The sequence below is a fragment of the Schistocerca cancellata genome, chromosome 4 (genome assembly GCF_023864275.1).
Source record: "Schistocerca cancellata isolate TAMUIC-IGC-003103 chromosome 4, iqSchCanc2.1, whole genome shotgun sequence".
Classification (NCBI taxonomy): domain Eukaryota; kingdom Metazoa; phylum Arthropoda; class Insecta; order Orthoptera; family Acrididae; genus Schistocerca; species Schistocerca cancellata.
This window is the reverse complement of record NC_064629.1, coordinates 523,012,876-523,039,504: the sequence shown is the minus strand read 5'-3', so window position 1 is coordinate 523,039,504 and position 26,629 is coordinate 523,012,876. Positions and strand designations below refer to the sequence as shown.

General features: G+C 43.6%; 1 protein-coding gene across 1 annotated transcript in view; it reads left to right on the top strand.

Moving 5' to 3' along the window:
• Positions 1-26,629, top strand: part of LOC126183298 (lisH domain-containing protein ARMC9-like) — a 242,578-nt gene that overhangs the window by 68,232 nt on the left and 147,717 nt on the right. Inside the window, exons 7-8 of the mRNA XM_049925137.1 lie at positions 19,490-19,614; positions 20,118-20,300. Coding sequence (XP_049781094.1) covers positions 19,490-19,614; positions 20,118-20,300 — 308 coding nt within the window. The remainder of the gene's footprint in view (positions 1-19,489; positions 19,615-20,117; positions 20,301-26,629) is intronic.

Sequence of the window (26,629 nt, the reverse complement as noted above, 5' to 3'; positions counted from 1 at the left end):
AGGCACGTATGAAGGGCACCATCTGACCACTCCACTGCAGTGTGCACTCGCTGTGTATGTGGCTGAGCTGGTTGAGGAGCAAACACCACTGTGTCCAAATTGTCAGGCCATCATCGATTGTCTCCTCCATGTAAACTTGCTGAACTTCACCTCCGACCCATCCTCCAACTTACCACTGCCCGTCCAGGGCTCTCACCTTGCTAGACATCACTGCCAATCATCTCAGGCAATCATCCCAGTCTTCCACCTCTCTGGACATCACCACCAATTGTCCTGGGTTTCTGCCTCACTGGGCATCATCTTTGGCTGTCCTGGGATGCCGTCTTACTGGATGGCTCTCCGACTATCCAGGAATTCCCTGTAACTGGACAAATCTCTGATGGTCGAGGACTGCTGTCTCGCTGTACACACCTCCGACCTTGCAAGACTGCCATCTGATTGTATGCATTTCTGATTGTGTCCACAAATGCCATCTCCATGGACGCATCTCCAACTGTCCAGGGCTGACATCTCTGTAGATGCATCTCCAACTGTCCAGGATGACTGTCATGCTGGACATGTGTGTGACCATCCAGGGCTACTGCCTCGCTGGACACCATCTCCAATCATCCAGTGATCTGCCTCTTGACTGCTGCTCATCCCCTAGTGTTCTACTGTTCTTGATTGACCGTGGGCTCACGAACCGCACCTGTATTATTATAATTCAGTTCATTTATGTAAATAAAAACTCAATTGCTCTCTGCTAACTGTACACCTCACTTACAGTGCATTGCTCGCTCCAGTTACAAACACAAAAGTGGTGATGGAGACCTTTCTTCCTTTTCTTTTTCTTTTCCCAAAATATTCCATTGTTTTTGTCATGGACTGAGCATCTTTACAATGCTGGAAGGAGATGCTGTGCCTCCAAAAGCAACAGATGAAGACACACCAGGAGTAGATGTGTGCAGTGCTACAACAGAGTGACATGCATCCATTTTCACTCTTGGTATCAGTTCAGGCATCTGCAAAGATGCTCTGTCCTCTGCTGCCACCAACATCGCTCATGTGTTTTGACATTTTTCTGACTGCCACTGGTGCTCCTGTTGCTGAGCACTTCTGTCACCATGCACTGCTGCCGCCGCTGGCCCCCTGCCGACGTCTGACCCGTTACTGGGTCAGCCACGTCAGCCCTCATGTAGTTGGCCCATTCAACACTGACACTGTCCCAGCCACCAGCTTTGCTGCCAGGCTAGGCACCTCTGCAACTAGACCAGCCACCTTCGCCGTCTGCAGGGCTCCCTTTGACACTGCCGTGACTCCCTTTCCTGCATGTCTGGCCTCCTCCTGCCACCAACGCAGTCTCCTGCTCAGGTCCAGCCTCCTTTGCTCCCAGTCTGGCCAGTTCCTTTGTGTCTTGGGGGACCGTCATTGATAGAGCATGTCTCCCATTAGCCACAGATGCCCTGCTGCCACCATTGCTTCTCTGGCAGCTGTCAGTGGTTCTGTCTGTCTCCTGTCATCCACAGAGATGCCAATGTCTCGATCATGTCTCCGCCGGCCGTTGATAATAGAGCTTTGTCTTCCATCAGCCACAGTCACTCCATCACCACAATCACATTTCCAGCAGCCATTGATGGTCGAGTCCTGTCTACCATTGGCTGCAGACACCCTGTCACTGTGGTCCACTACGTTGAGCCTGTGCCTCCTCCCTTCAGGTGCTGAGTGGCCTCAAAGCTGGCTATGCCATTTCTTCTTAAGGGAGGAGGCGTACTGTAGCCCCAGGCAGTCACTTGTGCTACAACCAACAATACAGGCAGGGACCGCAAGTCTACAATCTGTAGGCAGCAGTGCTCTGGGGTTCATATACAAACAATATAAATAGCAGGGATCATTTTCGACTGATCGTCCCACTGTCACCATGACAGTGGGAGGTGCCTGCCACATGCATGTTGCCATACACAGCACTGCAATCAAGTCCATCTGTTCCCATTGCTGAGATCATGTGCTCACTGCATGCATGCCTGTATTCTTCTGTCTAGTGGGTATTTACGGCACCACTTAGCTGCTCCACTGCAGTGTGCTTAGTGTGCTCTCACCATGTATAAGGCTGAACTGGTCAAGAATCAGTCATCATACTTCCTCTGAGGTGCCTAACTAGGCTTCAGCCATTTCTACAGCTTGCTGCTGACTGTCCAGGGCTGTCACCACAATGGTCATCATCTATAACTGTCCAGGACTCTCGCCTCTCAGGGTATCACTGGTGATCATCCACGACTCTCACCTTGCTGATCATCATCTTCAGCTCTCCAGGGCTGCCATTATGCTGAATGCATATCTGTTCGTCCACTCGCTGGACGCATGTCCGTCTGCCCAGGACTGCCGTCTCGCTGGACGCATATCCGTCTGCCCAGGACTGCTGTCTCGCTGGATGCATATCTGTCTGCCCAGGACTGCCGTCTCGCTGGACGCATATCCGTCTGCCCAGGACTGCCGTCTCGCTGGACGCATATCCGTCTGCCCAGGACTGCCGTCTCGCTGGACGCATATCCGTCTGCCCAGGACTGCCGTCTCGCTGGATGCGTATCCGTCTGCCCAGGACTGCCGTCTCGCTGGACGCATATCCGTCTGCCCAGGACTGCTGTCTCACTGGATGCATATCCGTCTGCCCAGGACTGCCGTCTCGCTGGACGCATATCCGTCTGCCCAGGACTGCCGTCTCGCTGGACGCATATCCGTCTGCCCAGGACTGCCGTCTCGCTGGATGCGTATCCGTCTGCCCAGGACTGCCGTCTCGCTGGACGCATATCCGTCTGCCCAGGACTGCTGTCTCACTGGATGCATATCCGTCTGCCCAGGACTGCCGTCTCGCTGGACGCATATCCGTCTGCCCAGGACTGCCGTCTCGCCGGACGCATTTCCGTCCGCCCAGGACCGCCATCTCGCCGGACGCATTTCCGTCCGCCCAAGACCGCCATCTCGCTGGACGCATTTTTGTCCGTCCGGGACCGCCGTCTGGCCAGACGCCACCTCCTATCGTCCATGGCTTCCATCTTGCTGGACTGCGAATGCTACTTGTCCTCAGTCATCCTACTGCTGCTGGTATACTGTAGCCTCGCGGACTATAATTCAGTTGATTAATGTGAATAAAAGTTCTGTTCTTCTCTGCTATTCTCTGATTAACATCACTTTGTGATTGATGTGTTGTAGTGGCAAGGGTTGGTGTCATTGGATTGCAGTGAGCCATGCTTCACAAAGCGCTGCACACACCTACAAAACAGGCAACACAGAGAGCATGTGCTACTTGAGAAAGAACTCCTGTTGGATGGTGGCTGATCCCTACCATTTGACTCGCTCAGAAGTCAATCACAAATTACTTTTAATAAGAGTATAACTGTGTATCTCATTTGCAGTGCATAGCTTCCTGTTGGTGTGAAGCCAGAAGTGGATTTCGAGACAAGACAGTGTGTCATTAATTACATATCATGATGTTCTTCCGAGGATTGTAGGCTGTATGCTGCCTTTTTACAGACCATGTGTAACCATATACCAACATACAAACCCAACCGTACAATAAAATATGAATCTATCAACAAAGCAAAATAAAATACTTGTCTGATCATTTAGATTTAGATTTCAATTTCCATGGTTTTCCTACACCAATTGATGTGAATGCCATGATGGTTCTTTTTAGAGGACACAGCATATTTCTTTCTCCATGTTTGTCAATTATGACACTCTACTGCATCTTACAATCTGATTATTGATGGGACGTTAAGTCCTAATCTTCCTTCTTTCATTTTGACAAAGAGAAAACAATGTCTTCCTCATAGACATTACTGTACTGAGACATGCAGGCTGCAGACAATGTGGATAGGAGATAATGTTGAAAACACCAAGAGCTGCTAACATGAATCACTTTATTTTGCTACCAGTTTTGATCACAAATGATCGTTTCTGGGTAGCTGAATAATTTAGAAATGAAGTAGACATAACTATACATAAATAACCATAACAGGAATAATATAGCTCACCATATTGTTGTTTGTACTTATGGAAACCATCACTCTAGCTTCCCTATATGTAAACGATCATGCTGTTGGAAGTGACCATTCTGTATCACATTAGTTACTGTAAGGTCAAATCATCATCATCATCATCATCATTTCCAAGTGAACACACATTATGTCATCGACTTTTGTTTCAATTCAGATGATATTGTTGTAAGTCTGCTTCCTCAACAAGTTTCATTAAGCACAGCTTATTTAACAAATAAAGCACAGAAAGTAATAGGTCCTGACTCTTCTGGAAATACACAAAATGGAAACTTCTGGAGGTGAATATCTGTTGGCCAATACAGTACTCTGAAAGTTTGTTAAAAAACTCGAATGTTAGTGCTGGAAAAAGTTGTTTGTACATTTGACTGGGAAGTGGTGAAATACAAACTGTGAGCTTGATGCACTCATATACTGTTCATTATTCACTGAAAATGCTACTCGCAGTTGAATGGTGAATGAAGACAATTCTGCATTAGGCAGACAGGTAAGTCAATTTTACAGCTACACTTTGGTGGTATGTACCAGCAAAAGTCCAGATCAGTCCAGGAGAAAAATCATGTAGGGCAGGGTCATTGTCAATAACTATACTGGAGAGCTTGCTGTAAACATTTGTTGGTTGTGACAAGCATGACTGGGGAAGAACATGGCAGCCCACAAATATGCCACTGGTTTTTTGCCCCATAACCTGGTACCAGTGACTATATCTTTCAATACTTTTGCACCATGCCTAATGATCTCTCTGGATGTATGCATAATTATACTGAGTAATCTGTCAATACGTCCAGCATGATTACAAGATCCTTCCCTTCGTGAATTGGTCCATAGAGCCAGAACTGTTGTGGGTAGTGTCAAGGAGGATGAGATGGGTGTGGCGGAGCCTGATGCAAAGAAATGCTGGGGTGTGACTTTCTATGCTGATGGACAGAGCAGACGATGGTGGTTCAGACTCACAGCTTGCTGCTGGTCCTGCCATGTGAGACCTAGCACAGACAGGGGTCTCCTGTGTATTGTCAGGGTCCAGATCCATGGGGGTGATGGATGTTGGCTATAGAAGGGAATGTGTGCACGAACTGCTTGGGGTGTTGTCCTGGAACTGGACCCTACGACTGCTGTTGTTGGCACTTTGGGTGGGTAAGGTGGGCTGCCCCTGCCTGTATGGCAGACCCAGAGTTGGCGTTTGCCCCACACAGCCTGTTGAGGATGCTCTGAGATGTGGTCACCAGGACCAGCTGGTGGCCTTCCTGGGCAGTGATGGAGCCACATATCCAATCAGAAATATGTCCTAACATGTGTGCCCAGACAGGGATGCATGTCTTAAAACGTGTGGCTGCTGCTGTTCCTCCTCCTCCTCCTCCTCCTGATGGGGGCTGCAACAGATTTAACAAGGAACATTGAGGGTGTGTCTGCAAATTCTGCCAGGCTTTGATTGTGGGTCGGTGTTGTCCAGTAAGAAGATAAAAGGGAAAGCAGAAGACATGGATGTTAATAGTTGTTCTGTCTGCTTTTTAAACATTCATACAAAATGTTAGGGCATGCCATTAGAGGGAGGGTAAAAGGGAGCTGTGATAATGTGTTCAATTTCATTCCAGGTGCAAAACCAGTGAAAGTCAGTGGATGCAAGCTGTGGCTTGTTATTGGTGACAAGAGCCTGTGGGGCTCCTTCAATAGAAAAAATGGTGGTCAGTCTGTTACTGGTATTCTTTGTAGTGGTCTGTTGCATTTTGAGCATGTAAGGGAAATGAGGGTATGCATCTATTAAAAACAACCACATGGTCCCATGGACTAGACCCGCAAAATCCATGTGCACCCAATAGCACAGTTGGTTAGGCATACTCCACATTGGCAGGCTTTTGGCTGTGCTGGTGGATGCACCTGACAAACTTGGCAGGGTTGAATCATGTATGCAATATGTTTGTCAACCAGTGGCCAGTACATGAGACATCGGCCCAGAACCTCTGGAATCGCCACTCAACACTGTCATATTGGCTCAATTATAGGACACCTTTGAAAAGTTGAAGGGTGTGACATCATAAAAAGAAACAACAAAGTTCTGTGGAGGCTGCCAAAGGAAGGGTCTGTGGCTAGCCAGTTCGTACGGACTAGCAAATCTGTGTCAGGTGTGTACCCATAAGTATGGCTGATGAGATGCCTATTGAAGTAATGGGAGACTCTTCTTCTTCTTCGGCACTACAGCCCTTGGTGGGCCTTGGCCTCCTCAACAATCTCCCTCTGTATCTCTCTGTTCTCAGCTTTTTTCTTCCATCCACGGACCCCCATCTTGGCAAGGTCAGCCAGCACATTGTCCATCCATCTAGCTCTTGGTCTGTCCTTCCTTCTGGTGGAACACAGTCTGGCATTCATTATTCGTTTGGGCATCCTGTCTTCTGTCATCCTCTCCACATGTCCTAACCAACAAATTCTTTGAAATTTGATAAATTTCACTGTGTCTTTCCCTCATATAAGCTCCTGTATTTCATGGTTGTATCTTACTCTCCAACCTTCTGCCTCTCTCATAGGCCCATAGATTTTTTGTAAGATTTTCCTTTCAAATGCCCTTAGGCTGTTACTGTCTGCTTCTGTCACAGTCCACGTTTCTGATCCATATGTGGCAACAGGTCACACAAGAGAATAGTATACTCTAAATTTAGTTGTTCTTGTAATTAGAGTGTTCTTGAGTATCTTTAGGTTTGCATAATAGGCTTTGTTTCCTGCTTGTATCCTTTCTTTAATACATTTTCTCATACTATTATCATTCGTTGGAAGGACACTGAAATAATGGAAGCATATAACAGCTTTGAAGCATTTATCAGAGATCTTCAGGTACTGTGGCATTCGTCTACCTTCAGAATTGGACATAACCATATATTTTGTCTTGCTTTCATTTACAGCAAGTCCAATTCTTGTTCCTTCTGCTTCCATTTGTCCATATATTTCTTTAAGCTACGTTACATCCCTTGCCATGATGGCAATATCATCTGCATATGTGCATATCTGGCTAGACTTCTTCATTATTTTTCCTCTCTTATCTACTTTTTGTATGATACTACGCAGTTCTAAGTTAAATAGGACTGCAGAGAGGCCATCACCTTGTTTCGCTCCATCCTCGAAGTCAAACTGCCTGTTATTCACTTTTACTTTTGCTATTGTATCCTTCATTGTTAGCTTGATTAACCTTCTCAGTTTATCACAGATGCCCAATTCTTTCAACCCTTTATACAGTGCTGGTCTATTAATACTAACAAAATCTTGTTTAAAGTCAATGAACAGGAGGTAGAGATCTATATAATATTTATAAAATTTTTCCATTATTTGTCTAACAACAAACAACTGGTCAGATCCAGAATGAGATTTTCACTCTGCAGCAGAGTGTGCGCTGATATGAAACTTCCTGGCAGATTATAACTGTGTGCCGGACTGAGACTCAAACTCGGGACCTATGCCTTTCGCGGGCAAGTGCTCTACCAACTGAGCTACCCAAGCACGACTCACGCCCCATCCTCACAGCTTTACTTCTGCCAGTACTTCGCCTCCTACCTTCCAAACTTTACAGAAGCTCTCCTGCGAACCTTCCAGAAGTAGCACTCCTGAAAGATAGGATATTGCGGAGACATGGCTTAGCCACAGCCTAGCCGGCCTCTGTGTCGCCTGTGCACACCATCAACCATTTTTCTGCGTTGGACACCACAGATTGACCACATAAGCAAGTCAATGTTTCTGTGGACCCCATGGAGCAGGATCATTCTCCTTATGTGCCCTGTAGTAACGTCTCTTCACCGGCTGTCTCTCGGCCGGCAGCCACCGAGGTGACACCCCTACATCTCTTCCTCATCATGACTCTCCTCCAATGAAACATTCACGGCGTTTGGTCCCACAAAGAGGATATATAGCTGCTTTTAGCATCACAGTGTCCCCTTGTACTCTACCTTCAGGAAACAAAATTGCGCGCTCATGACTGCTTTGAGCTTTCACATTTCTTATCAATTTGTTCTGACCTTTTTCCTGAGGTCGGCATTCCATCTGATGGTGGCATAATGGTGCTCATAAGGGATGACATTCATAGTCAACTCATCTTCCTGAATACCCATCTTCAAGCTGTTGCAGTTTGCCCATTCCTCTCCCACCTGACTTTTTCCCCTCTGTACCATTTATGTTCCTCCGTCATTCGATGTCACCAGGGCAGACTTTCTTCAGCATATTGGGCCTCTACCTCCCAGTTTTTGCTACTCGGTGACTTTAATGAGCATCATTCCCTTTGGGGTTCTGCCAGGTCGTGTCAGAGAGGTGCCCTCTTGGCTGATCTTCTTAACCAACTTAACCTTTTCTGCATTAACACTGAAGCAACCACTTTCCTTTCTGACCCCTTGCCCACCTATTCCCATTTGGACCTGTCCTTCTGCACTGCCCAGCTTGCCCATCGTCTTGAGTGGTCTGTTATTTCTGACACTGTGGACAGTGTCTTGAAAGGAGGATATAAGATTAACATCAACAAAAGCAAAACGAGGATAATGGAATGTAGTCGAGTTAACTTGGGTGATGCTGAGGGAATTAGATTAGGAAATGAGACACTTATAGTAGTAAATGAGTTTTGCTATTTGGGGAGCAAAATAACGGATGATGGTTGAAGTAGAGAGGATGTAAAATGTAGACTGGCAATGGCAAGGAAAGCGCTTCTGAAGAAGAGAAATTTATTAACATTGAGTATAGATTTAAGTGTCAGGAAGTCGTTTCTGAAAGTATTTGTATGGAGTGTAGCCATGTATGGAAGTGAAACATGGATGATAAGTAGTTTGGACAAGAAGAGAATAGAAGCTTTCGAAATGTGATGCTACAGAAGAATGCTGAAGATTAGATGGGTAGATCACATAACTAATGAGGAGGTATTGAATAGAATTGGGGAGAAGAAGAGTTTGTGGCTCAACTTGACTAGAAGAAGGGATCGGTTGGTAGGACATGTTCTGAGGCATCAAGAAATCACCCATGTACTATTAGAGGGCATCGTGGAGGGTAAAAATTGTTGAGGGAGACCAAGAGCTGAATACACTAAGCAGATTCAGAAGGATGTAGGCTGCAGTACGTACTGGGAGATGGAGAAACGTGCACAGGATAGAGTAGCATGGAGAGCTGCATCAAACCAGTCTCAGGACTGAAGACCACAGCAACAACAACTCAAGTGACCATTTTCCGTCTGCTGTCTGTTTACTGACACCTACCCCATCCACGTGCACACCCAATTGGCAGCTTACTAAGGCTTATTGGTAACTTTACTCCTCCCTGGCGACCTTTGAGGAACAAAATTTTCCCAGTTGTTATGACCAGGTGGAATACCTCACACAGCCGGCCGTGGTGGTCGAGCGGTTCTAGGCGCTTCAGTCTGGAACTGTGCGACTGCTACGGTCGCAGGTTCGAATCCTGCCTCGGGCATGGATGTGTGTGATGTCGTTACGTTAGTTAGGTTTAAGTAGTTCTAAGTTCTAGGGGACTGAAACCTCAGATGTTAAGTGCCATAGTGCTCAGAGCCATTTGAACCAATACCTCACACATGTTATCCTTACTGATGCAGCACGTTCCATTCCTCGCACTTCCTCGTTACCCTGCCTTTCTCCATCCTGAGGCATGGCGTGACACAATTTGTGCACAGAGATGTGCTCTCTGCATTTTTAACCGCCATCCTACGATAGCAAACTTTATTCATTATTAACAGATGCATGCAAAGTGTCGTTGCATTCTTTGGCATAGCAAAAGATGCATAGCAAAAGAACTAATGATTTCATTCATTAGTTCTTTCAACAGTTCCACCCCATCCTCTGTTGTGTGGGCCAACCTCTGACCGCAATCTCGAACCAAAATCCATTCCCCAATTTCTGGCATGACAGTACCAGACGATGTCATTGTGGACCCTATTGCTATCTCCAACACCTTGGGCTGCCATTTTGTGGAAGTTTCGAGCTCTTTCCATCACGCTGCTTTCCTCCGTCAAAAACGAGTGGAGGAGGCTTGGGCGATATCCTTCTCTTCTCTGAATCATGACTACTACAATGCCTTCTTTACTATGAGCATGCTCTCAGTTCATCCTGATTCTCTGCCCCAGGACCAGACGCCATTCACATTCAGATGTTGCAGCACTTTCTGCTTAACACGTACAACCGCATCTGAGCAGTGGGCACATTTCCTGGAAGCTGGCATGAAGTCACTGTCCTACCCATACCTAAGCCCGGTAAGGACAAAAACGTTCCTTCTAGTCACCACCCACTTCTAGTCACCACCCCCATCTATAATCTATGAGCTGTGTTTGCAAGGTGATGGAATGTATGAGTCATGCACAGCTGGTATGGTGGCTCGAGTCTCGCAATTTACTGACAAATGGACAGTGTGGATGTCGAGCATGGCATTTTGCAGTTGACCATCTCATTACTTCATCCACCCATGTCATGAATGGTTTTCAGCGGAAACCCCAGACTGTGGCCGTGTTTTTAGATTTGGAGAAGTCCTATGACACCCGCTGGAGAACTGGTATCCTCTGTACTCTTTACACATGGGGCTTCCATGACCGCCTGCCCCGTTTCCTTCAGGCATTTTTAAGAGAGCCGAGTTTTCAAGGTGCTTGTAGGTTCTGCCTTGTCAGACAACTTTATGCAGAAAAACGGTGTGCCTCATGGTTCCGTCCTGAGCGTCGTCCTCTTTGCTATTACCATCGACCCTATAATGGGCTCTCTCCCACCAGGCATCTCCGGCTTCCTTTTTGTTGACAATTTTAACATCTATTGCAGTTCTCCACGAACCTGTCTCACCGAACGGCATCTTCAGCGATGTCTTGATTGTCTTTACTCCTGGAGTATTGTCAATGGCTTTCGCTTTTCCTCTGATAAAACTGTCTGTGTGAATTTCTGGAGATGCAATTGGTTTCTCCCACCATCTTTACATCTTTGGCCTGTTGCCCTTATGTTCATTGAAACTACAAAATTCGTGGGGCTCATGCTCGACAGGAAACTCTCTTGGTCCTCCCATGTGTCTTGCCTGGTAGCCCACTGTAGTTGGTTCCTCAATGTCCTACATGTCGTATGTTTTTGGATAGGGTCTGCCTTTAGCAAAACACAGTTTTGTTTTTTAACCCAAACATGTTTCACTGCAGTTGCAGCATCTTCAGTGGCTTTTTATTTTTCATCTGTTGAAGATAAAGTGGGTTCTTTGCTGTTTGTGTATGTGTTTGTGTTTGTGTGTGTGTGTGTGTGAGAGAGAGAGAGAGAGAGAGAGAGAGAGAGAGAGAGAGAGAGCTGTATTGGTTAGTCTTGTCTAATAATTCCTTGAGGGCAGACAAGACCAACCAACCAACCAATAGAGCTCTCTGCCCCTCTCCCCCACCATCCGAGCCCCCCCCCCCCCCCCCACGCCCACCCCCCACCACACACACACGCTCACACACACACACACACACACACACACACACACACAAAAATAAAACAAAACAAAACAAACCTTTCACACACACACACACACACACACACACACACACACACACACACACACGCACTCACACACAAAATACACAGACAACTCTGAAAGATTCAGAACAGTGATCTCTATACTAACTGGATGGCGAACTTCGGCTGTCACAGCGTGCTGTCGTCTGTTAGCGCCGCCATATTGCAGTTAGGCAAGAACCCAGTGATCTCTATACAAACATTTGAAACAATTTTTCTGAGTGCTCCACCACAGAGTATACAGCATTACTTGTTTCAATAAGCTCACCTGGGCTTACAAATTTTGTGAATGAGCTCTTTTCTGCAGTACTAAGAAGTGCATATGTTGCGTCATTACAAACAACGGGTGGCCTAAGAATGTAGAGTCAGTCTTTACATGTAACTTGTTTTGAAATTGTGAGGGCAACATACCCTGCAATGTAGTACAAAACGTTCTGCTTGTATGTGGAAAACAGAGTACCCTCTTCAATAAGTGAGCACCATTTTTCTACTTCGTCTACAATAATACAAGAATCATCTACAAGAGGACACTTTTGTGATCGGAGAGAGAGAGAGAGATAGAGAGAGAGAGAGAGAGAGAGAGAGAGAGAGAGAGAGAGAGAGTGAATGAATGTTACAGTACGTTTTAGGATTTTTTTCTTCTTTTTTCTTTTGTGTGTGTGTGGGGGGGGGGGGGACGGGGGAGGGGGTGAGAGCTGTATTGGTTGGTCTTGTCTAATAATTCCTTGAGGGCAGACAAGACCAACCAATAGAGCTCTCTGCCACCCTCCCCCACCATCCGAGACACCCCCCCCCCCACACACACACACACAAAATAAATAAAGAAATAAAATAAAACAAAACAAAACAAAACACACACACACACACACACACACACACACACACACACACACACACACACAAAATCGCCAGGAATACCTTCAACTGTTCCACTGTCAGCCATCTTGTTTTTACACCTTTAATTGTTCCCTGCCAGCCATGTTTGTTTTGTTTGTTTTTACAGCTGGTAAAGCAGTGAAACAGTAAAAGTGACAGTGACGGTGGCAACTCTATATATAGAGTTTGATAGTGATGAAGATGATTAAAAGAAACATGTAAGTTCAACATTATGTAAATAGACACACAAATAGAATTAAATAATTTCAGGCATAGAAATAACAAGTTTTCAAATCGTAATTTGGTCTTAAACAGTTTATCTACTTTAAGGTATAAGTGGTTGCAGATGACAAACTGTGCAACAAAACAGTCACTGTAGAAACACAACACAACAGAAAAACCACACCATGTGGTAAAAAGCTATGAATTCGTAATTTATGTGTTTTTTTCCCAAATATCTGTAATTACGATTTAAAAACTAATAGGTACATGTATATAAACAGCAAAGAACATATGAGAAATAAAATCCCTCTGAAGATGCTGCAACTGCAGTGAAACATGTTTGGGTTAAAAAACAAAATTGTGTTTTGCTAAAGGCGGACCCTATCCCAAAACATACGCGCTGTTAAAGCAAACATGGAAGAAAAGAGCTTCAACCCCAAGACGATTAGTCCTACATGTCCTTTGCGATAGTACCTTTCTATACACTGATGGCTCTTGGACTGACCGTGGGGTTGGGTGTGCCTTCATCATTGGCACCTGTGTCTTTTGATATTGGCTTCCAGCACACTACTCAGTATTTACAGCCAAGCTCTTCACCCTGTATCAGGCCATGGAGTACATCTGGCGACACAGCCTTTTCAATTGTGTCCTCTACTCGGACTCACTCAGATCCCTTCATAGTCTATGTCCGCTGTACACCGCCCATCCCTTAGTGCAGCGGGTCCAGGGAAACTGTCACTTGCCCACACTTGGTGGAGCCAGTGTGATGTTTCTTTGGATTCCTGGTCATGTCAGTCTGCCAGGAAACGAGGCTGCTGATGCTGCTGCCAAGGCTGCAGTCCTCATACCTCAGCCCGTGAGTTCCTAAATTTCTACCGATGATCTCTGTGTTGCTGTCTGTCAGGAGATGCAGTCCCTTTGGCATCACCAATTGTCCTCCCTACACGGGAATAAGCTCCTTCTTATGAAGCCTCTGCCATCAGCTTGGACGACCTCTCAGCCTTGCCGATGGGAGGGGGTCATTTTAACTAGGCTGCATATTGGTCACTGCTTTTTTAGGCATCATCATTTGATGAGTGGTGCTACCCCACTGCTTTGTACACATTGTGCCCAAGTTTTAACTGTCCATCACTTCCTGATGTAATGCCCATTTCTTAACCTGTTATATTCCTGCTTGGGTTTGCCATCTGAGTTATCGGCCGTTTTAGGAAATGACGTGCAGGCTGTTGACCGCATTTTACTGTTTATCCATCAAAACAGTATGGTGAAAACCATGTAATTTTTAGCTTTGGACCTCAGTTTCTGTATGGTGTCTTTTTTAGCCCTTTTTCCATGTACCTGTTTTTAGCTGTCTTCTATTACGTCAGTTGGGCCCAACATGCCACTCTGTCTTCGTGTTCTGTAGTTTGGAATTAGGCGCATATGACCCCAGCTGTGTTTTGTTCCCAAAAGCAAAAGAAGACCAAACAAAACATCTGCTATAAGTTACTACTCACTCTTTTAATATTGTGTGGACAAAAAAAAATTGAAGTCATTACCAGGTGTGGAGAAAACAAGGAAGCATATTGGAGACATAAATAACCCACTTCTGGATGTGGAACGATATTTTGAATTGCTTGGACCATGTGTTGTGTTTGATACTCAAAGGTTGTATACACATCTAGGTGAAAAATATTTTTCATTGTGGTTCTTGGAACTACAAACAAAGAAAGGATTGTAGTTACTTACTTATTAATTAATTTCCAAATTGCCTGGTGTAGTACCGGAATTCCTTGGTGAGCATAAATCCACAGCTTAGCTACTAATGGATTTTAATTTGGGGATGCCAGTCGGAGATATGTAAGCAGATTAACAATCAAGACTGAGCCCCTGTAACAAAAAAGAATAAAATGGAAATACCATGAACTGTTGCTGACAGTGTACGATGGCATGGTGCTACACTTGACTCTGTGATGTCATTTATATGCATTGGTGCACTCACTGACTGCACAGCTGGCTCCAACAAACATCTGCTGTATGTCCCTAGTAAAAACACTGTTGACAGACAATACAGACAACTACAGCTACCATGCAAAGAAAAATAATCAGAACAACTGAGCAGTCTGTGAAAACTGTGCCAAGACTGGATGGAATAAATGTTATTGCGTTGGGTCTGATTTCTGTCCAGTTGGGTGAGAGCTACTCCACTGCTGCCTTGACAGCATAACATTTTTGCAGTTTCACCGTCAGACGGTCTAGGTCGTACTGCATTCGCTGACTGAGGTGGCGGTTTTGATGTCTCATAGTCTGCAGAAATGGAAGCCTGAGCTGCTGGAATCGTGAAAACCCAACAGTATGTGAACTTAAGCTAAAAAAGGGTCTGACTGTCTTCATGCTTCAGCATGTACTTCACTGTCCTGTACTATTCTAACCAAAATTCCACATATTAATGTCTCTGCTTGTGATTGTCCACAAGAATATGTAAACTTGCATTTCCTGGTCAGGCCTTGCAGGTCAGCAATCCGTGATGTGTAACTGTCTGATGTTGAAGGAACTCTAAAAAATTGGCCACCACTTGAATTTTCATAGAAAAATGTTCACTTAAAAGCAAATGATTAGTGGTGATCAGCAACAGTGATGGGTCAGATAAAGGGGTGAGTTTTTGTGAAAGGTAATAGTGAGGGTCAGGACACTTAATGTCACTTGCCCGTAACCGAAATTCTAAAATTTCTGGAAAGCTGGGATTGCTGGAAGCAATTGTAGACATGCCAGATTGTCAGTTTCTATATGGGCTCATGCTGCTGCTCAAGCTGTCATTTATAAAGTCTGAGAAACGTTTTGTCCATCATGGTTGGAACACTGGGGAAAATGGCCTGACAAGTCCTATTCCAGAATAGGGAGCTTGCAGTTCCTCATTGTCACTCTTGTAAGTCTGCTTCTTCAACAACACAAATCATGTACAAATAAATTACAGAAACTAATAGTTTCTGACTCTTTTGGAAATACACAAATGTTAACTGCTGCAAGTGGATACCTCTTGATCAGTACAGTAATCTCTAAGTTTGTTCAAAGAACAGATACAGTAGTGCAGGAGAACACTACCTGTAGGATCGACTGGGAAGCATTGAAATATGAATCATGCTCTCAGTGCACCCATATGCTGTCAGTTTGTTCACTGAAAGCATTAAAGATGGCTGGACAGTGAGCAAAGACAATACTGCATTATGCAGACAGACAAGTCTTGCTTTATACTTAAATGTTGACAGTAGGTAACAGTCAAGTTCAAATCACAACTCAGGAGAAAATAAAGTAGCACAGGATCATTGTCAATAGGTCCAATGGAGAACCCTGCTGTAAGCATCAGCTGGTTGAAAAATGTGCGACTGTGGTGGTCCGTGGTAGCCGTTAAATCTGCCGTGGGTCTTTTTTCACATGACCTGTCACTGCGCCTAGTGACCTCTCCAGACATGTGCATAATTGTATCAATTCATCCTTTGATATATTTGATGGGGTTATAAGTGTCTATGCATGGGGATACAAAGGTGTTTTCTGGGAGCATAGCCAGTAAGCTGATGAAATTATTTTGTTTATAATGGTTATTAACTGCTCGATTTGTTCTGGTTGCAAATGTAGAAGACACTAGTGTCGAATGAGTGTATCATAATACAAAGAACTGTAGGGAAAAGCAGTTGTAACTGCAGTTCTTTGCCATTATGACTATACTAATAAATATGTACAGTGAGTTATGCCTAATAATCACGCAGTACTACTTCTCCTTGTTATCAACTTCCTCCAATCTTTCCCAATTCTTCTCAGTACCTCCTCATTCCTAACTATCAGTCCAGCTGATCTTCTCCATTCTGTGCCCTATCCACATTTCACAAGCTTCAGACAGACTGAGGTGGCGCAGTGGTTAGCACACTGGACCTGCATTTGGGAAGATGATGGTTCAAACCTGTGTCCAACTATCCTGATTTAGGTTTCCATGATTTCCTTAAATCACTTAAGACAAGTGCCAGGATGGCTCCTTTTGCAAGGACATGGCCGACTTCCTTCCACATGCTTCCCAAATCCGATGGGACCGATGACCTCGCTGTTTGGTCCCCTCCCCAAATCAACCAACCAACCAACCACAAGCTTCAATTCTCCTCTCATCCCGCTGTCACAATGTCCATGTTTCTGTTCCACACAAGGCCACACTCCATATCAGGCATTTCACTAGTAACTTCCTTAATTCTGCGTTCACACCACTAGCCAAGAGCTTTTTCTGCTTTTGAAATTCCTATCTCACCAGTTCCATTCTGGCTTCGATGTCCCATTCTCAATACAGGTTTTCCCTAGTGCAGCTTCCCTAATACTTGAATGTACCTCCTGTTGTATGCTTTCTGGCCCTAACTTATACTTCACTCTTCTTTTCTTTAAACCTATAACCAAGCCTTTCGTTTTATTTTTGTTTATTTTCATGCTGTACACTACACAATCTTCTTTTAGGACATTTAGCATTTCAATCAGTCTCTCTTTATTTTGTGCAAAAATCACGTCACTGCGCATCTTATGTATTCTGTTTTTGTTCATCTAACCTGATGGCTCTTTTCCCATGCAAACAACTTTTCACTATTTCCTCCAAATAAATGTTAAATGGGATCAGTGAGAGAGAAGGAAGAATAGTAAGGTAAGTGGATAGTATGTAATTTTATCCTGGGGAAGAGAAGGAAGGGGAGAAGAATATACCAGATGATGTGTGATGTCAGTAAACTGCAAGGAGGTTACCACAGAATGAAGAGGAAAGCAGAGGACAGAGAAGCATGGAGGGCTATGATGTCTAAACTTACCACCAAATATGTTTGTAATCTGTGACTTAATATCTATACATTTCAGTGCATCTGTCATCACACAGTTGTTGATAAAATATTAAGACACTTTGTTTACATTCAGGGAAAACTTGGTTTTTGCAATGGTAGCTCGAATTACAGGGTGTCACAAAAAGGTACGGCCAAACTTTCAGGAAACATTCCTCACACACAAATAAAGAAAAGATGTTATGTGGACATGTGTCCGGAAACGCTTAATTTCCATGTTAGAGCTCATTTTAGTTTCGTCAGTATGTACTGTACTTCCTTAATTCACCGCCAGTTGGCCCAATTGAAGGAAGGTAATGTTGACTTTGGTGCTTGTGTTGACATGCGACTCATTGCTCTACAGTACTAGCATCAAGCACATCAGTACGTAGCATCAACAGGTTAGTGTTCATCACAAACGTGGTTTTGCAGTCAGTGCAATGTTTACAAATGCGGAGTTGGCAGATGCCCATTTGATGTATGGATTAGCATGGGGCAATAGCCGTGGCACGGTACGTTTGTATCGAGACAGATTTCCAGAATGAAGGTGTCCCGCCAAGAAGACGTTTGAAGCAATTGATCGGCGTCTTAGGGAGCACGGAACATTCCAGCCTATGACTCGCGACTGGGGAAGGCCTAGAACGATGAGGAAACCTGCAATGGACGAGGCAATTCTTCGTGCAGTTGACGATAACCCTAATGTCAGCATCAGAGAAGTTGCTGCTGTACAAGGTAACGTTGACCACGTCACTGTATGCTATGGGAGAACCAGTTGTTTCCATACCATGTACAGCGTGTGCAGGCACTATCAGCAGCTGATTGGCCTCCACAGTTACACTTCTGTGAATGGTTCATCCAACAATGTGTCAATCCTCATTTCAGTGCAAATGTTCTCTTTACGGATGAGGCTTCATTCCAACGTGATCAAATTGTAAATTTTCACAATCAACATGTGTGGGCTGACGAGAATCCATACGCAATTGTGCAATCACGTCATCAACACAGATTTTCTGTGAATGTTTGGGCAGGCATTGTTGGCGATGTCTTGATTGGGCCCCATGTTCTTCCACCTACGCTCAATGGAGCACGTTATCATGATTTCATATGGGATACTCTACCTGTGCTGCTAGAACATGTGCCTTTACAAGTACAACACAACATGTGGTTCATGCACGATGGAGCTCCTGCACATTTCAGTCGAAGTGTTCGTACACTTCTCAGCAACAGATTTGGTGATTGATGGATTGGTAGAGGCGGACCAATTCCATGGCCTCCACACTCTCCTGACCTCAACCCTCTTGACTTTCATTTATGGGGCATTTGAAAGCTCTTGTCTGCGCAACCCTGGTACCAAATGTAGAGACTCTTCGTGCTCGTATTGTGGGCGGCTGTGATACGTATTGTATTCTCCAGGGCTGCATCAGCGCGTCAGGGATTCCATGCGACGGAGGGTGGATGCATGTATCCTCGCTAATGGAGGACATTTTGAACATTTCCTGTAACAAAGTGTTTGAAGTCACGCTGGCACGTTCTGTTGTTGTGTGTTTCCATTCCATGATTAATGTGATTTGAAGAGAAGTAATAAAATGAGCTCTAACATGGAAAGTTAGCGTTTCCAGACACATGTCCACATAACATATTTTCTTTCTTTGTGTGTGAGGAATGTTTCCTGAAAGTTTGGCCATACCTTTTTGTAACACCCTGTATTCATTCTCCCATCCTTGACCAAATAAGCTAGTAGTTCATTCATTATCTCATTCCTTCTCCCATCCTTGACCAAATAAGCTAGTAGTTCATTCATTATCTCATTCCCATTGGCAGTTGACTTCAACAAAAGAAAAGAAAAATATAGTATTTGCATAATGCTATCTGTCAGCAGATAATAAATTAGTAACCCTTAGTGATTTTGTGTGTGTATGTGTTTTTGTTGTCCTACTATCATGGTGCATAAATACAAGTATATGGCATGTGCAGATATCCATCCATTTAATTTCTGAGATATGTGCTATTTTATCGTTTTTATTTTATGACTTCATAGATTAACTTTTGTTGTTGTGTTCAGGTGTGGCAGCTGAACTAACAGATGCTTTGGAAAAATCTGTGACTGGACAAGAGGTTGACTTAGAAATGACACTAACAAACTGCACAAAAATATATCCAGAACTTTTCAAGAATGATTTGAAAATTGTGAGTTAAATATTATTTGTGTCTCCAACTACTATACTGTAGTGGGTTTTAATACTTAAATGCTTGTTCAACAATGTAGCAAAAGTTGGTGGTTACTTACTATAAAGAAGACACATTAAGTTGCAGACAGGCTTAATAAAAGACACTAACTTAAAGCTATCGATCACAGCCTTTGTCAGCTACAGAGAAACACACATCATTTATACATACAAGCAAGTACACCCCCATGCACATGACTGCCAACTCTGGCAGTGTGGGTCAGAATGCTGAACTGCCAGAGTTGGCGGTCATGTGTGTATGAGCTGTACTTGCTTGTTTGTATGAATGGTGTGTGTTTCTCTTTTGTTGATGAAGGCTGTGGCTGAAAGCTTTATGTACTTTTAATTGTACCTGTCTGCAATTTAACATGTCTTCTTAATGGTAAGCAGCAATCTATTTTTTCATACTTTGTTGGTTATTCCTACCGGCAGTTTCTATTGTTTAAATGATTGTTTCAATTTCAGAGAAATCATCCATATTTGGAACCTGCACTTGGAGAAGTACATAGACCTTCAGTTTCCCAAGGAAAAGAAATTCCTTTGTCAAATATTATGACACATTTTGAACTTGACTTCAAAAAAATAAAACACCATTTGACATTGGGAAGTGTTAAAACCAAACTGCTGCTTTTACAAGCCCTTCGTTGGGTAAGAAAAGTTGTATTTCCATTTTTGTGGATAATGGTTCTGATATAGCTTAACTTGTTTACATAAAAGTAGTTTTTTTTCAGAAAACTTGGATGGCAAATATTACATATTAATTGTGATTTGTATTGCTGTTAAATCATTTTTTATGGAGTTGGTTTAAATGGTTCTGATATAGCTTAACTTGTTTACATAAAAGTAGTTTTTTTTCAGAAAACTTGGATGGCAAATATTACATATTAATTGTGATTTGTATTGCTGTTAAATCATTTTTTATGGAGTTGGTTTAAACCATGTCATGTTGTGGAATGTCTTAAATTTGTTTAACTGTGTGCAGGACCAACATGAACAGAGAGACAGAAGAGCTAATTTTTTAAAGAGCTAATTTTTTAAGCTGTCCGTATAATAAGAAAACTCCTATTGCAATCCTGTAGGATTTGTAGATGATGTATGTGAGTTCATTGACAGCACAGAAACTTTGTACAGAGAAGGTAATGGAATGTGAAATTTATATGCCATTGAAATGAGCCACAGAAAGCATCACTGTCAGATTGTAGTCATTATGTGTGCACAACCTATTCAACAAACATCAAAAATTTTCCCAATACCACACCTCTCCAGGTGCCATCCATCACTAACACTAAACTTTCAGCATCCATTAGATGAATTGTGTGACTGACAGCATTGAGATACACATTTTGCAATAACAACTACACTACCAACCATTAAAATTGCTACACCAAGAAGAAATGCAGATGATAAACAGGTATTCATTGGACAAATCTATTATACTAGAACTGACATGTGATTACATTTTCATGCAATTTGGGTGCATAGATCCTCAGAACAACCACCTCTGGCCGTAATAACAGCCTTGATATGCCTGGGCATTGAGTGAAACAGAGCTTGGATGGCGTGTACAGGTACAGCTGCCCCTGCAGCTTCAACACGATACCACAGTTCGTCAAGAGTAGTGACCGGCGTATTGTGATGAGCCAGTTGCTCAGACACCATTGACCAGACATTTTCAATTGGTAAGAGATCTGGAAAATGTGCTGGCCAGGGCAGCAGTCGAACATTTTCTGTATCCAGAAAGACCCCTACAGGACCTGCAACATGTGGTCGTGCACTATCCTGCTGAAATGTAGGTTATCGCAGGGATCGAATGAAGGGTATAGCCAGGGGTCGTAACACATCTGAAATGTAACGTCCACTGTTCAAAGTGTCGTCAGTACGAAGAAGAGGTGACTGAGACTTGTAACCAATGGCACCCCATACCATCACGCCGGGTGATATGCCAGTGTGGTGATGATGAATACACGCTTCCAGTGTGATGCAGCGTCAAGGGTAACCGCAGCCATGGTCTCCGAGCTGATAGTCGATGCTGCTGCAAATGTCGTCGAACTGTTCATGCAGATGGTTGTTGTCTTGCAAACGCCCCCATCTGTTGACTCAGGGATCGAGACATGGCTGCACGATCCATCACAGCCATGCGGATAAGATGCCTGTCATCTCGACTGCTAGTAATACGAGGCCATTAGGATCCAGCACGGTGTTCCGTATTACCCTCCTGAACACACCGATTCCATAGTCTGGTAACAGTCATTGGATCTCGACCAACGCAAGCAGCAATGTCACGATATGATAAACCGCAATCGCGATAGGTTACAATCCGACCTTTATCAAAGTCGGAAATGTGATGGTACGCATTTCTCCTCCTTACATGAGGCATCACAACAACATTTCACCAGGCAATGCCGAACTGCTATTTGTGTATGAGAAATCAGTTGGAAACTTTCCTCATGTCAGCATGTTGTAGGTGTCACCGCCAGTGCCAACCTTGTGTGAATGCTCTGAAAAGCTAATCATTTGCATATCACAGCATCTTCTTCCTGTCGGTTAAATTTCGCATCTGTAGCACATCATCTTCGTGGTGTAGCAATTTTAATGGCCAGTAGTGTATATTAACATGTTAAACTATGTACAGTTTCTGAGAATGAATATTCACACAACTTGATAACAGAAGTGTTGATCCTTGTCAGTGCCTAACAGGTGCACACTAAGGCAAAGTACAAGGACATTGTTGTAGCATGGAGCAGGGAGGATAGGTACTGACACAGTCTCACAAGGCTGAGATCTCAACAGTCCACTGATGGGCAACAAGGCACCGTGATGGCATGGTCCCATGAAGCGATGAGCTTGTGGGCAGTCACATGCAGATCATACAAAGTGATATACTCAGGAGCGACTAACAGAAGTGTAGCATTGTAAATGGCTCACGGTATGTGGATATATGACCCTACGGACCCAAGTAGGCAACTGCAACATTGTTTACCATGATTTGCACACCCCATAGTGGCATGGCTCACAGCACCAGACATTGTGCTTGTTGTGGACTGACAAGACAGCCAGTCCACAGTGACGGTTAACCGAAAGGCACGCGTACACACACGCCGGCTGGCGTGAGGTCTGAAACAGGATACTTTATGAATGCTATAAAGAAAAGTACGTAGCTCCTCGAATACTTAACTTTATTCCATCATTGTGGTACATCGCTCTTGACGATATAATTGAGACTCTTTCCAGAAATGGTTAATGGCGCCTTGCTAGGTCGTAGCCATGGACTTAGCTGAAGGCTATTCTAACTGTCTCTTGGCAAATGAGAGAAAGGCTTCGTCAGTGTAGTCGCTAGCAAAGTCGCCGTACAACTGGGGACGAGTGCTAGTACGTCTCTAGACCTGCCGTGTGGTGGCGCTCGGGTCTGCAATTACTGACAGTGGCGACACGCGGGTCCGACATGTACTAATGGACCGCGGCCGATTTAAAGCTACCACTTAGCAAGTGTGGTGTCTGGCGGTGACACCACAGTGCTGTCTCCAGGAGACTTGACAGTAAACAGCTTAGTGACTCTATTACCAAACATCATCTAGGGTGATGCATGGGCCGTACCTGGCCTGCAAAGCATATCAATAAGTATGGTGGCCAAATATGCAGGGGCATTGCCCTGCATACACCTCACCCCTCACAACTTAAAAAGGGGTGGTGCAACCATCTCAGAGAAGTGCAGGGGCCCAAGAGAGAAGACACGTTAAAGGGATCAGAGTGAATGTTGGTTAAACTTTTTGAACCAGAAGAGACACTTCCAAACTTTTGAAGTTAACAGAAGCTTTTATAAAACAGGTGCAAGAAGTTGAGGAGGCAGGGAGATGCACACGCCAAAATTTTGAGGACCTCTGCATTATAGCATGATGTTGACCCTCAACAGAAACACTAAAATAAAATAGTCCTTGACAATTTTAACTACATGTATAACAGAGGACAATTGCCAACTAATAAAGATGGTATTTCAGTTCCCTCCTCAACAATGTCTAAGGAACTCTTTTATTGTTGTCGTAAATATTTATGTGAGAAAAGACGGTCAACTGCCATCATGTCTGGACCTTGGAAGCCAAGCAACTCCTTTGTCACTGTCACTGTGGGTTCAGGATATCATTCCACCACAATCCCTATGGGACGTAGCTATACAGAAACTTTTCTGTACTAGCTCACCAAATAAGTGAATTCTTCCATCTTGAGAAAGTTTCTGGTGCTGCTGGGAGGTTTATCATCCTCATGGAGCTCCACACAAGGGCTCCCTCAACATCATCCAGTTATTTTTTAATTATGCTGCTTTTCTCAACAGCAATTTAGATATAGAGTCATAATGTCCTTTCAGGTAGTATTTCAAGTGTAATTAATTTTTTAGTAGCTGTAAGTAGTGTAACAGCCATATTCAGGAGCCTTGTTCACTTCTCCTTATTTGTGCCTTCTTTTTCAATTTTCTGCTTTCCTTCCAGTCACTGTGCATAATTTACAACCAGTGGTTAAGATTCTGTAGTAATGAGCAGAAGAAACTATTTAAATTTTGTGCCAAGGAAGCTGTGTGTGTTCTTTTAAGCCATGAGTGATTTTCTGTTTCTGTAAATTTTCTCAATAGTGTTTCATGAAAAGAAAGTCTTCTTCCCTCCAGAGATTCTCATTTGAGTTCATGAAGAATCTTTGTAATACTTGTGTGTTGATTGAACCTACCAGTAACAAATCTGTTAGCACACCTCTGAATTGCTTCAATGTCTTCTTTTAATCTCACATGCTGAGGATCCCAGACACTTGAGCAGTACTCAAGTGTTCTATATGTGGTTTCCTTTATAGATCAGCCATACTTTCCCAGAATTGGCCCAAAAAACCATTCACCTTCTTTGCTACCGATCTTATGTGCTCATTCCATTTCTTATCACTTTGCAACATTATACCTAGATATTTAACAGATCTGACTGTGTCAGGTGTGTCAAGCAGCACACCATTATACTGTGTTTGAACATTACTGGATTGTTTTTTCTACTCGTCTGCATTAACTTACATTTTTCCACATTAAGAGTAAGCAGCCATTCATAACAACAAATAGAAATTCTATGTAAGTGACACTGTATTATCCCACAGCCATTCAATGACAATGCCTTCCTGTACACTACAGCATCATCAGCAAACAGTCACAGGTTGCTTCTCACCCTATCCACTGTATCGTTTATCTATACACGGGACAAGAGTGGTCATACACACTTCCTTGGGGCACTCCTGATGATAGCCTTGTCTCTGATGAACACTTGTCATCCAGGACAACATATTTGGTTCTGTAGCTCAAGAAGACTTCAAGCCATTCACATATCTGAGAAATGATATCATATGCTTGTACCTTCCTTAACAATCTGCAGTGGGACATTGTGTCAAACACTTTCTTGAAAACTAGGGATATGAAATCTGCCCGATGCCTTTCATCCATGGTTTGCAGGGTGTTGTGCAAGAAAAGGGCAAGCTGAGTTACACTTGAACAGTGCTTTCTAAATCCATGCTTATTTGTGGACAGAAGCTCTTCCGTCATAAGGAAATTTTGGTCCATAATTTTGTGGGTCCATTCTTTTATCTTTCTGTGTACAAGAGTCACTGTTCTTTTGTAATAAATGCAAGCCAGGTAAGGGCCAATGCCAAAGAGTACACCCTTTAAAGTCGAATTTGGGACTCCATCTGGATCTGGTGACTTTCGTTTTCAACTCTTTCACTAGTTTCTCAGGGCCAGAGATGCCTGTTTCCATGTCCTCAATACAAGAAATCATTTGACAGCCAAATGATGGTATGTTTGTATGATCCTCCTGCATGTATGATTTTTTAAACACAAAATTTGAAACTTCAGCTTTCTGTTCATTGCTGGTTGATGAGTGACTGAATAGAACCCTTCAACCAGTTTAGTGATTTTATGTAGGACCACAACTTTCACAGGTTTTCACAAAGGTGTGTTGCTAAGGATTACGGTGGAAGTTGTATGCTTCACACATCAATCTTTTTAGAGATGCATGAATTTCTACTAACTTTTGCCTATAGACTTTTCCACACTTTTTATGAAACAAGAGTGCAATAATCTCCATTTCCTCAGTATTTTCCAAATTTTATTATTAAACCACAATGGATCTTTTCCATCCTCACTCTGATCAGTTGGCACATACTTTGCCAGAGTTCAATATACAGTCAGTTTAAACTTTGCCCATAATTTATCTACATCCATCACATTGGAAATACATGATGCCCGTTCATTGTGTAAGTAAGATGCTAACAACTGGTTAGCTGCTATTTCCAGCATAAAGACTCTCCTAGCCTTCTTGATGGATTTATTAACTTAAGTAACCATCATCGCTATGATGACATAGTGATCACTAACCCATGTCTTTATTCTGACGGTGTCAATAATATCAGCACTGTTTGTAGCTACAAGGTCTAAAATATTTTCACTGTGTGTGAATTGCCAAACTAGCTGCTCAAGACAGTTTTCAGAAAATGTGCTCAGATGTATGCCACAAGACAGACTGTCCACACCATGTGCCACGAACACATAGATGTCCAGTCTATACTCAGCAGGACAAAGTCAGTTTCTTGGCCTAATAAGCTTACCTGGTTACTATACCTGAGGAATCTGAAGACAGTGTCACTCAGAGTGTTCTGTATTTTACAGTGTGGCAGTTAGAAGACACATGGAGCTGTTAGCACTGTGTGTTCCAGTTTTATAGAGCCTATGTATGATCCTGACTTTTATTATCACAAGTGGCATATGCATGTGCTCAGTCAGTCTGCTTGAAGAGCTGTGATGCAGTTTACTATGATGGAATGAGGGTGGCATAGTGGGCATTTAGGGTCAACTACATCCAGAGCCTCTGTACCGAGGCTGGAAAGCTGCCAGTTTGAAGATGCAGCAACTCTTCATAGTAGAAGAAGCTTATAAAATTCATTCTGTACTGTAAATCCCTGTA